Source organism: Chelmon rostratus, chromosome 21 (assembly GCF_017976325.1).
Source record: "Chelmon rostratus isolate fCheRos1 chromosome 21, fCheRos1.pri, whole genome shotgun sequence".
NCBI classification, from domain to species: domain Eukaryota; kingdom Metazoa; phylum Chordata; class Actinopteri; order Chaetodontiformes; family Chaetodontidae; genus Chelmon; species Chelmon rostratus.
This window is the reverse complement of record NC_055678.1, coordinates 15,151,212-15,162,917: the sequence shown is the minus strand read 5'-3', so window position 1 is coordinate 15,162,917 and position 11,706 is coordinate 15,151,212. Positions and strand designations below refer to the sequence as shown.

Sequence of the window (11,706 nt, the reverse complement as noted above, 5' to 3'; positions counted from 1 at the left end):
ACCAATCAAATGGCTTCACAGCAATTCAGTATCCTGCCCAACACGCGGCCTGGAGGAGCTGGGGGAATCGAACCCAACCTTCTGATTAGTGAACAACCCGCTCCACCTCCTGTGATTAGCAAATGTTAGCATACTGACACACTATGATGGTGAACATTGTAAATGTTGTGCCTGCTAACATCAGCATGCTAACATGATGACGTTAGCATTTAGCTTATTAAGTAACTAGCTAGGCCTCACAAGGCTGCAAGCATGGCTGCAGACTCTTAGGTTTGATTATGTCCTCAACAGCTTTGCTCAGTGGGCTTTCAAATATGATTTGTTCAAAGGCCAACATTTTGATATTGCTGCACCTGCTGTGCTCCTGCCAGTCCTGCTTCATGCTGTACTTCATTGCTGTACAACCCTAATTACTGCAAAAACACAAGATTTAAAAATGGTAAGAATCATAGTTTTTTTGCTTAGTTACGAAAGGTAAACAGTACTTTAAATGGTGTTAGTGCATGCTTCTTCTGCATATTCCCATGTTAGAAACAGCAGTAATAATCTTATTCTGATAACTCTTTATGCCAAGAGCAGCAGAAGAGTGTATGAAATGTTTAAACACACCAGAGGGCAGTGCAGGGCAAAAAGTGACGTTTCAAATGTTCAGCCAGGACCAGCTGCCTGAGCATGGAAATACAAGTTTATTATTTGAGGAAATTTTAGATTTTTTTGATTTAACTGTACACAACTCAAGAGTTTAAGTCTTTAAAACAAGCAAATACCTTGATAATTCATGCGAGTTGTGGTATGAAAATATTAAAGACATAATGTGGTATATTGGTCAAACAGGCAAGACACAGTGAAAGGTGTTTCGATATGATTTTTTTAAAATCCATAATCCATTCTTTACAGTCACACCATCAATCAAATCCAGGCTTATTCTCAAACAAACACACTTCTGACCTGTTATAATACAACTCTGATAAGCTTTAGAAACATGGCACCATCACACGTGGGAAGGGAACATGATTTGGGGAGTGTTTTCGTAGGCATTTTAACAAAAATATTTCCTTTAACGAAGATAGAATCTTTTTTTTTTTTTTCATATACTCTAAGGATAGAATAAAATTCTGTCTCTGATAACTGAAGGATTTATGTTTGGAGAGTGCTATGTTGAAAGTGTTGCATAGTCGAGGAGACATAAATGTAGGGACGGTGTTGGGGGGGATGGGTCTTAATTTAAAATGACACATGAGGGAGTAAAAAGCTCTTAGTTTAACGCAGAGTGCAAGGTAAAAATACTCTCTTTTTGAATACTTTTATGTGATTGTTTTGGCTCTAAACCCCCCACACACACAGTCAAACCCAGTCAAAAAGCTTGACGCGCCACGTTGATGCTGATACTAGGGCATGTGAGTGTAAAATCCTGACTGCAAGCATTAGTAACATAAAGTCCATCTTTGTGCAAATGTAACTCAATAGAACAAGATCCACAGCAATCACATGTGATAATAATCTCCCAAGCAGCTGCATGAACACAGGGGAAAAGCTCGTTTTGTGTGTCACTCACATTGCAGCCTTTAAAAGTGCCACTCTGCGTCCATCATTTATGCTGAAATAGCAAAATATCCTCTTGGCGGGCAAACAAAGAACCAGCTTAGCTTTAAAAAAAAAAAAAAATACTGTCATTCTAGCTTATGGGCTGATTAAAGCTCCAATCAATCATGAGCCCAGACTCTCTTGCTTTTCGTCCACACAGACTTGGTGTTCTACTTCTTTAGAGTTTGTGTTTACAAGAGCAGACGCCTCAGAGGAATCCTTGTCCAACACGCAGTCAAATGTGTTTATGCTGCTCATCGGCTGGATGAAAGCTGGAAACATTTGCAAGACAGGGGGAAGGGGAACTCCCCGCTCAACTTAGAAATTGTCTCGAGATGCTGCGCCAAGCGTTATGAAAACAAATGAAGAGAGGGGTACACTGTACGAGCCACACCCAGTCTCAGCTGCTGGTTTGAACTTTACAAGCTCCAGCCTGGGAGCAGAGCTGCGCTTTCTGCCTTCCTTTCTTCTCATCTCGTGCGTACATTCATTTGTCCAATATCCCGTCCACTGGTCAATCAGCTGTCCGCCCACTTACTGGGAACATGTAAGAGTTTGCACTTCTCCAAAGCCCAAATTCTCACGCCGAGTCGTTCTCCCTGTCCTCCTCAGCAGCATCCGCAGACCTCTGCTTTGCTTGAAGTCTCTGTCCATCAACAAAAAAAGATCCACGATGCTGGCCGATGTCACCGGAACTCATAGATGGCTGCGCTGTGCTCGGGAACGTGGGTGAGGTTTAGAGACTGGTACCTGCAGGGTCAACACAGCGCATGTTAGGGAACGTATATACTGTATGTTGGAAGTGGATGAGATACGTGAATAAACAAGGGCGCACAGGGCAACCTTGTCATAAACTCGTCACGTGTAACTGCAAGCTCTCTACTTTATGAAATATTCATGTGGAAAAGCATGCACATCATGTATAGGCCCCATTCATCAAGGCTGCATGAAGTCGCTGTCCTGTGAAAACCATGCATCTCCACAACATCAACTTTTCATGAGCTAAAATAACATGTTTTCAGATAATCCAACATATAACATCATTTAATGAAATCAACCCCTTTTTTATACTATTTATGGTCAGCACTTTTTTCAGTTGAGAGGATGCACACCTCAAACTCCTCAGGTGAGGCACCCAACTCTTATGCGCCCTGCTGCTGTGTGACTTGCCCCACATGCAGCATGAGATCAGATCACGCACATAGGAAGATGGAACAAGGCAGAGCACTGACTGACACATTTCTTAAAACAACGTGAGCTCGTTGGGCTGCACAGTAAACAGATACACCAGCTGCTCTTCAGTTGTATTTCTGTAGCTGGATGTTACTGCACTTGCTGTTGCGACACAGGACTGAAATCTTCAGGCTTACAACTTAAAGGATAACTTTCGTTTTTTACAACCTGGACCTTATTTCTAGCATTAAATACGACCATTTAGACACCCAGACAACTTTGGTGGCAATTTGGTGGTCGTTTTGGAGAAATTAGCCCAGAGGAGCGGCGCGTATATCCGTATAATGCGAGTACTCGGGGCATCCATGCGCAGCCTCTATAAACGCATAATCTGCGGCGAAACTCATTCATATTCCAATATTTTGTTATGATATGCTGGTGCTAATCCCCTCTGAGCCCGTGGTGGCATGTTATCAACATCTGGCGTCTCTAGACAACTACCTCTGACATGGATGATGTCATTACGGCTAACTCTGCGGTGGTCGGCTACGAATACGCAATAACGAACCATAGCTGTGCCAAACTACAGCTAAACTAGCCGACCGCCGGCTCAGAGGGGAATAGCACCAGCATATCATTAGCACCAGCATATAGAGGCTGCGCATGGATGCCCTGAGTACTCGCATTATATGGATATAAGCGCCGCTCCTCTGGGGCTAATTTCTTCAAAACGACTCCAAATGCCACCAAAGTTGTCTGGGTGAGTAAATGGTCGTATTTAATGCTAGAAATAATCTCTGAAAAAGAAAAATCTAAATCACCAAAAGAGGGGCTACATGGTTTTAACTGAGTTGCATGAAGTCTGGTTTGTTAAAAACAACCCCAAAATGAAAGGTCTAACTAGAATAAAAAAGATGGATGCTGACATCTGAAAGCCAATAGTTAATTATAGCTGAGGATGAATTGAGGTCAAACCACAGTTTGGACTGATGCTCATATTCAGCTTTTTCCTCATGTGTGGTCGGCAGAGTTCACACCAGAGGTGGTAAAAGGCAGCAAAGAGCACAGTGCTGATCCTATGAACAAACTACTTAAAAGTCCTTAACAACATTCAGTTTGCAGTGAAAACTGTTCTCTGTCCTCACAATAATGCTGAACACTAATGTTATGGTAAGTATTACAGAGGCGCTGGTTGTTTTTTCACTTCTGAAAAATAGCATAAAGTAGTGGAGATATTCTGCGATCGGAGAGGAAAACAAAACAGCTTCCAAGTATTTGGTCAGAGAAGGAGAGAAAAAAACTCAACGGAATGAAATCAGAGGGCGTCTGTAACAATAGTGAAACCATTATGTGCAAAGGGGGTTGAAAGAAATGCCAAAGAATGTCAAATAAAAATGAAAACACTAAAGATAGAGCACAATCTGGCCGTGGTTTGCTCATAACCAGGCGGTGTGACCATATAAATCAAATGCAACAAGCTGCGGGTTGGACTGTTGTGCTTCATCCGTATAAGGTTGCACGCAGCCTGAGCTGTTGGGAAAAGCCGCATTCATCTACTAATCATCAGAGAAGCTCCCATGGAGAAATTAAGAATTCAGGGCACCTTGACAGAAGCTGTTAGAAAGCTGGAAATGTCTTCAAGCCGGTCTGGGATTTGATCCAGCAGCCTTTCACTTGCAAGCCTGCTGATGCGCGAAAATGACTCAACTCCCCCTCACAGTAACCAGTGTTGTGCTGCGTTACCATTCAGAGCTCCTGTGGTAGTAGTAGCCCTCGATCGTCGCCGTGGATTTCTGGAAGCAGATGTAGTAGAATCCAGCAAAGGAAGCTCCGCTGATGTCTTTGATTGTGTGGTCAGGGACCAGAAACTGCTCCTGAGGGCGACGGGCAGGGAGAGAAATGGCAGCAGCTGCAGTTCAGAGGTGACTTACAACAACAAATGGCCAGGCTCAGTTTAGGCAGCACCTTACCTTCCACCTCATGAAAATATAGTCAGAGTTCTTCAGATCCTCGTAATCGAAATCATCGGAGTTGAACGTCTTTGCGTACTGGTAGAAGGCCTGGAACTTGCCCTTGACACAAAAAAGTAAAAGGATTATTTCACAGTAAAGCAGCCTGCGGTAGAGCACTTGTGTAGATTACGAATGAGCGCGCTTACCCAGTGCTTACGATCCACATCCTCATCTGCATCCCATTTCCGGGTGAGAAATGGCCGCTTCCTGCTGATGATCTCTCCAGCGAAGAATGTGGTCAGAGTTGGGTATTCCTACGAGAGCGAACGCAACAGAGAAACAGTGACGTTTTGTTTGCTGAGGTGCAGCCGACCTGGTACAAGCTGCATTGCCTTTTCTTTGTGAGCGAAAAAATGTCACACCCAGCAGCAAGTATGTCAATTCAATGTTTTCATTCCAGAACAAATGACTTCTGACGGATGTTCACAGGTTATTTTCAATCACTGTGGTCAGACTGTGGGATACTGCAAATTACGATAGATTTGTTCAGTAGGAATATATATAGACACAGGGTTCATACAGTACAATTCAAGCACTTCAAGAACTTTCAAGGTACCAAATGTAACGATTTCCTGACAGTAAAAGCCTTTGTATCACTATAAATGCAATTGCAAAAAATAAGTCTGCAGATTTCTTGTAGACGCACACCAATCAATGTATATTGTCACGTTATTTTACAAGCCATTCATATTAATTTTGGTTGTATGCTTTGAACGTGATTATTTAATGCTTATTAATCTCCACACTCAGGGATCAACAGAGGACTTTTTTTTAGCTATGAATGACGATTGAACACACCAAGAGATGACAAACAAATACGACGACGGGCCCGCTTCATTTCAAGTATGTATTTTTTTTTTTTGCTTGACTGATTCTGTGCATGAAACATCAGATCATGTTGAAAAATAAAGCATTTTTCAAGGTACATATTCAAATTCAAACATATTACTAACCTTTAAAACATAATGGATAAATTAGGCATTTTCAAAACTTTGAATGAACCCAACAGACAACAAAGTCAATATTTCCCACAGAATTACTTAACGGTTTCATTTTGACATCTACTCTGCAGTCCAATGTGATTTCATCTACGTGATGACTCTCCGCAACATATTGTGCAAATTCTGGTCAGCGCGGAAATAGAGTCTTGCTTAAAAAGTTGAAATGTTACTGAGCCATGCTGTTACATGCATGTTTAATTTTCCACTGCACACCTGTGATACAGAAAAGGTTTTCTGTCATGTTCTGTGTGTTTGCCGGTTTGTGTGTTGGCTCTACTGTGCTTGGATCTGTGTTAACACAACACGACATCCTCTAGAATGGGAAAGCCAGGAGCTAGACTGTGCCAGTCCCTTAAAAAGGACGCAAACACAATGAGCAGTGGCCAGAAGCGGCCTCAATTATTTATGTTTGTGGCTTAATAAAGTGAATCGCTCACCTCAGTCAGTCCTTTTATCTTCAGGTAGCCACACAAGTAGGAATCCTCCATGGTGACATGCTTAAAAATAAAACAGAAGAAACGACATTTATCTCATAAGTGTTACCTAGTTTCTTATTCATTGAAGTGACAGAAAGTGGGAATGCTGTGATATGATACTATGATTTACTATCTAATATTCTCTCTATATAAATAGCCATAAACGTGCAGGTTGTTTAAGAGCCTTCCTCCAAACGTTGAAGCACAAAATGATAAAACCTCTGTTGAGTTTAATTTTTGATAACATTAAATAAAAAGTCCCCTTATTAATTGAGAAGGGTTGCTGGTAAACAGTGGCAGGCACTGCTACACCCACAGCTAGCTAGGCGAGTTACTCGGCGACAGGCCAGCGCTCATTGATTTTCCAGCTGTCAATCATCACACCGCCCGTGTGACAGATCACCAAATACCCCTGACAGCTCGCCTGAACAGTGAAATGTCCGCCTCACAGTCCCACCTGCAAAACAACCTCCACGTCGTACGAGTTCCCTTTGCTCTTCTGGTGGCCCCTGAACTTGGAGCCGCTGTACAGCAGCGATGTGACAACACCGGGCTGATGGGTGTTTATCGGCGGCGGCGGGATAAGCGAGGCCGAGGATGCGAAGGCCGCGGCAGTGGAGTCGCTGATGTATCCAGCGGGGACAGGCATGGCTCCCGCTTCGCTGGCTGGGCACCGACCGCGGGCAATTGCCGTATGGGCGATGGACTCTGTCGGCGTCTACGACGAGGAGGGGGAGGACGAAAGAGGTCCACCAACATTCAATTCCCCCCCGGGTTCCTCCACGGGTTAGTTTACCGGGCACCAAGCTCCCAGAAAAGTAAGTAGACTTCGACGCGGCGGTGTAGGCAGCAGAATCCTCCCTTCTCATTGGCCAACTGAGTTCACTTTGCTAAGATCCTCGACGCTCATTGGTTGGACTTGCGGAAGGCTTTATGGGAATCTTTGGGTGTAGTTTTTTCCTGTTGTGTAATGATACGAAGAGGCACTTATAAAACTACATTTCCCAAATAGTGAAAGCATTTGCGACGCTCTCGGCCATTTACAGAAGGTCACACGCGTGCTTTTGGACGCCGGAGCTCCTATGTGACAGCTGAAGAAGAGTTGTGCAGCACTGAATAGAGACATAGCGACTTTATACCGTCAGCACGTACAATATAAATGATAATTTATGCTATTATGGAAAGCAACCACTCGTATAGTATGCTGCATCTAATTAACTAATGAACTGTGGTCATAACTAGATAGCTTAGCTAAAACAGGTAGCTAGCTTTTCAGCTAGCATTTCTTCAAAACATCATATCTTCAAATAGCTGCCACTATGTTAAGGAACCTTGTTAGACTTCAGGGTCCGTTGGGAAATATCCGTTCACTCAGTAAAGTGTCCCCAACAAGTCAGAACTTTCGGTCTACACTGAAATACTCCACAGCCGCAGCAGGTAAGAGATATAATCAATGTGGATAAAACTCAAATACAAATATATTTGTATATTAAACCTTGCTGTACGAATGTTGACTGGTCTAACGTTTTCTGCTGTTTCCAGAAAGAAAAAGGTTTTATCAAGATGTCAGTATATCCCAAGGTGAAGGTATGTGTCAAATGTCACAAGTAATACAACCCCGATTCCAGTTCCTGATCCCATGTAGTATCATTTTTTTTATACAATCATGTGTTCACAAAGTGGTGAACCTGAATGGTAACAACTTAACGAATTGTTCCTTCTCCATATTTGTGTAACTCTTCTGCTGTAGGTGGTGTATATGAGATAAACCTAGACCGAAGGAAACTGAAAACTCCTGGAGGGAAGCTGTTCACAGTGCCAAATGAAGCCCTGGCCATTGCTGTGGCAACAGAGTGGGATGCTCAAAGGGACACACTAAAGTTCTACACTATGCACCTGGTATGGCCTTTTGAGCAGGAACTGCATTTAAAGCAGAGCTTCTTATCCTTGGGATCAGGATATATTTAAGGTTGCTTAATATACCATTGTTGAGATCCTGAGAGAATTTTAAAACAGTTAAACTGATATATTTTTAATGTGGTTTCACTTACTATACATCCACAATACTGTGCATGTGGAACTCATTTACATTTCAATATGCCATATGGTAACTCAAATAACTTTTACCATTTAAGCTTTTTTGATTTTTCATTCCACTAGTCAAGGATGTTTAACTAAAAATGTAACTGATTGAAATTGTTGGTACACTCTTCCTGCAGACTACACTGTGCAACACAGCTCTGGACAATCCCACCCAACGCAACAAGGACCAAATGATCAGTGCTGCCCTGAAGTTCCTGGAGACAGATACTGTGTGGTATAATTCTTAATTACTTATCGACTGTAACCTTTTATCAAATTAATCCTTTTAAAAACAGGCACTTTACTACTGTTATGAATTGTTTAGACATCAATACATGTGTTGAAAGCAATACTTGTGTTTGTGAAAGACAGAGAAAGTCAACACAATGACAACAAGATGAATTTAACTGATTACCTGACACATCATTTTATCCTGAACTTGATTGCTGCAGAAAAAATACTGTCCTGCATTTGGACAAGCTTGTTGACTTAGAGCAGGAGTGGGGAACCTTTTTCCAGTCAAGGGGTCATTTCAGTTTTTACAACAGCCTTCAAGCCATGCTAAATTATTGAAATACATATATCCCTTACACTAAGTTTCCACATCAGGTTTCCCTTAATCTCTGTGAATTTTTCGAGACAAAGTGACACTTTCAAACACTTTTACTTTGTCTGTTATTGTCTGAGGTTTTAGCTTCTTGGCAATTAGCTAACTCATCACAGAACGTGCTTGCAGAACACCGTCTCTGTCTGGATATGGGCTGGCGAAAGCTGCTTTTTGGGCCTTCAAACTCCACCGAACAGCGTTAACTTTATCCAGGCGCATTGTTTTCTAATTTGTCCTAGTAGCTCAGCCAGTTTAGCATGTTTGTAGATGTAATGATTCTTCAGATTAGCCTTATTCATCACTGCAAGCTGGTCCCCACAAACTAACTCACACTAACCCCTCCACATCTACTTTTGTTTTCTGGATAGTCTCCATGATGCATTGACCTGATATCAGCCGCTATATCTGTGCTGCATTCAAGGATGACATGGAAGGACTTGTTAGTTGACTATTTTATGATATTTTATTTAATCACTGAAGAAATGTATTTGCTGTCTAGAGATTTTTTGTATTTATGAGTTGCTGTTTTGTGTTTATGAATTGCCTCGCAAGCCAGATCAAACAAACGACTCACAGGCCGTATGCAGGCCGGAGGTTCCCCACCCCTGACTTAGAGTTAATATGTTGTCGGTTGTTTGGTTGTTAGGTTGTTAAAGGTGAGTTACTCACACTTGTGGCTTTCAATGTTTACGGTGTTTATGATTTGTGTAGTTACAGAGTAGATGAGCCCTACGCTTTGGTTGAGCTACAGAAGAATGAGTGGGACCCTGTGCTGCACTGGATTGAGAACAGGTAATAGCAGCATTAGCTTTTGCCATAGTCAAGGCCCATTGGCTGGCTCTTTCCCTAATAGCGTTTATCTCCCACAATTCAATTTCAGATATAATGTCACTATTGGCTCCTCATCCAGTATTTTGGGTCCTGAGATCCCAGAGGCAACCAAGGACACGTTCCGGCAACACTTACATTCTTACAACTTCTGGTCCCTAACAGGTAACACATCTCCAAACCAATCCAACATAAGCAATTACTGTACCTGTTTTATTTTTGTTGTGTGGTAACTGTAAGTTGTACAATTAAAAAAATTAGGAAAAAAACAGGTGAGATGTGTAGTGTGATATTTAATCCTATTGCTTGGGGAAACCTATTGCAAGAAGCTGTAATAGTAGTAGGGGAGAGATGGACAGTAATGTGGTTTTGTCCTGTGCAGGTCTTGAGTATGTGATCACCCAGCTGAAGTCTGTTGTGCTGTCGATGGGGATGATTGACAGGCATCTGAGTGTGGAACAGGCTGTGCTGCTGTCCAGACTGGAAGAGGAATACCAGGTATTAGAGTAGCAGAATAAGTTTTCCCATCAACTTTTTTAGATAGCGTTAGCATGTTTGTTTCCTATAATAACCATAAACAAATGAGACCATGGTCAAGATGCTTGTGACACTTTTATTGGCACTTTATTGAGGAGAAGAAAAAAAAACATATTGGGAGTGGTTTGTTTTTGGTCATAATCTTTAATTGCCAGGCGCTCAAAAAGGTTTGCTTTGTTCACTCTGGAAGAACAGCGCCCTCTTCTGTTTTCAGAATATTTCCCATGAAACCTAACCGGGTAGCACACAGTGTACAATGCAGTGTAGATGCTGACTTTGCTCTTCTGTGTCCTGCTCTTACTTATTTACAGAAATTTTACAAATGATTTTTCAGTCTTGTGCTGCTGCTTGTTATGCCTTCTGGCCAACGATGAAGAAACACAAAGTCGACCTGCAGCTCTTCTTTCAGACAGTCTTGCTGTTCTCTGTTCATTCCTCTAACATGTTTTTTCTCCTGCACAGATTCGGCGCTGGGGAAACGTGGAGTGGGCCCACGACTATGACATGTATGAGCTGAGGGCACGGACTGCTGCTGGAACTCTTTTTGTTCACCTCTCATCTGAGAGTTCTTCTGTCAAAAGCAAACTTATGCAGGACTGAGAAGGAGCAGCTCAAACATCAAACTTAGCGAGCACACAGCTAATCTGCCCTCAGACTGAGAGACACCCCAAGCACCTCTGTTTATCCGTGTTTCGACATGCGTACAGACAAACACAGCACACTTGTTGTTGTCAGCGGTGACAGCTGCTGTGTCTGTGATCTGTTATAGAGTCATCTCACTCCAGTAAAACATTGGCTGTATTTCTGCAGTGTTTATATGTGGCAGCTGCCAAGTGTGACACCCTTCACCAAGTTTCCAGGCAGTTCTCAGTCATCCGTGACATTTTGGACACTGTGTATGGTTTAAAGAGAATGGTGACTAATGTTGTTGTCTGTTTGGTGGTGAAATGTTAATTCCATGCCTGCTTTCTCTGTGTGCTATGTTTGAATACTGGAAAAGTGCAAATGCTATCCTAACAACACCCTATTCATACTAACTGTGCTGTGTGTGGTGTTTGGTAATGATGCACTGCATATACACAATAATCATTTGCAGGAGCTGAAACATAGTAAATTCAAATTTTCTTTGGTAATTAGGTGTAATATTCAATGCTGCACACAGAAAGCCTCTTCAGTATCATCTCCTCTCCACAATTCTGTTTCCCCAAAAAAGCAGAATTTTAACGAAAGTGGACTGCAACCTCATCCAGTACTAATGTTCATGCCTAAATCTGGAGTTTATTTTTAATTGAGCTTGATCAAAGTAATTAAAAGAACGGCATTCATGTCTCTTGTCCTATCTATTGTAAGCAATATATGTAAGCAAAGTTATTTGTGAATTAAAACCCAAACAAGGCAAAATCAAT

The 11,706-nt window shown here is 42.1% G+C and overlaps 2 protein-coding genes across 2 annotated transcripts; one reads left to right on the top strand and one right to left on the bottom strand.

Annotated features, from left to right (window-relative positions):
* Positions 1-850: 850 nt before the first annotated feature.
* On the bottom strand, positions 851-7,095 carry LOC121625102 (glucose-induced degradation protein 4 homolog). Its single transcript, XM_041963155.1, has 6 exons — positions 6,704-7,095; positions 6,208-6,267; positions 4,916-5,023; positions 4,728-4,829; positions 4,501-4,631; positions 851-2,334 (listed from the first exon to the last, which is right to left on the bottom strand). Exons 1-6 carry the CDS (start codon positions 6,893-6,895, stop codon positions 2,271-2,273), a joined length of 657 nt encoding a protein of 218 aa, XP_041819089.1. The 5' UTR covers positions 6,896-7,095; the 3' UTR covers positions 851-2,270.
* atpaf2 (ATP synthase mitochondrial F1 complex assembly factor 2) lies at positions 7,045-11,692 on the top strand. Its single transcript, XM_041963154.1, has 8 exons — positions 7,045-7,683; positions 7,789-7,833; positions 7,997-8,145; positions 8,466-8,563; positions 9,647-9,727; positions 9,816-9,928; positions 10,146-10,261; positions 10,763-11,692. The coding sequence occupies exons 1-8, from the start codon at positions 7,566-7,568 to the stop codon at positions 10,898-10,900; spliced, it is 858 nt and encodes a 285-aa protein (XP_041819088.1). The 5' UTR covers positions 7,045-7,565; the 3' UTR covers positions 10,901-11,692.
* Positions 11,693-11,706: the final 14 nt, after the last annotated feature.

Coding starts and splice junctions, on each gene's coding strand:
- LOC121625102 (XM_041963155.1), bottom strand. CDS start 6,895: ATGCCTGTCCCCGCTGGATACATCAGCGACTCCACTGCCGCGGCCTTC. Junction 5,024..6,207: donor AGATAAAAGGACTGACTGAG/GTGAGCGATTCA, acceptor TCGCTCTCGTAG/GAATACCCAACTCTGACCAC. Junction 4,632..4,727: donor ATATTTTCATGAGGTGGAAG/GTAAGGTGCTGC, acceptor CGTCGCCCTCAG/GAGCAGTTTCTGGTCCCTGA.
- atpaf2 (XM_041963154.1), top strand. CDS start 7,566: ATGTTAAGGAACCTTGTTAGACTTCAGGGTCCGTTGGGAAATATCCGT. Junction 7,684..7,788: donor ATACTCCACAGCCGCAGCAG/GTAAGAGATATA, acceptor TGCTGTTTCCAG/AAAGAAAAAGGTTTTATCAA. Junction 8,564..9,646: donor CTGGAGACAGATACTGTGTG/GTATAATTCTTA, acceptor TGATTTGTGTAG/TTACAGAGTAGATGAGCCCT.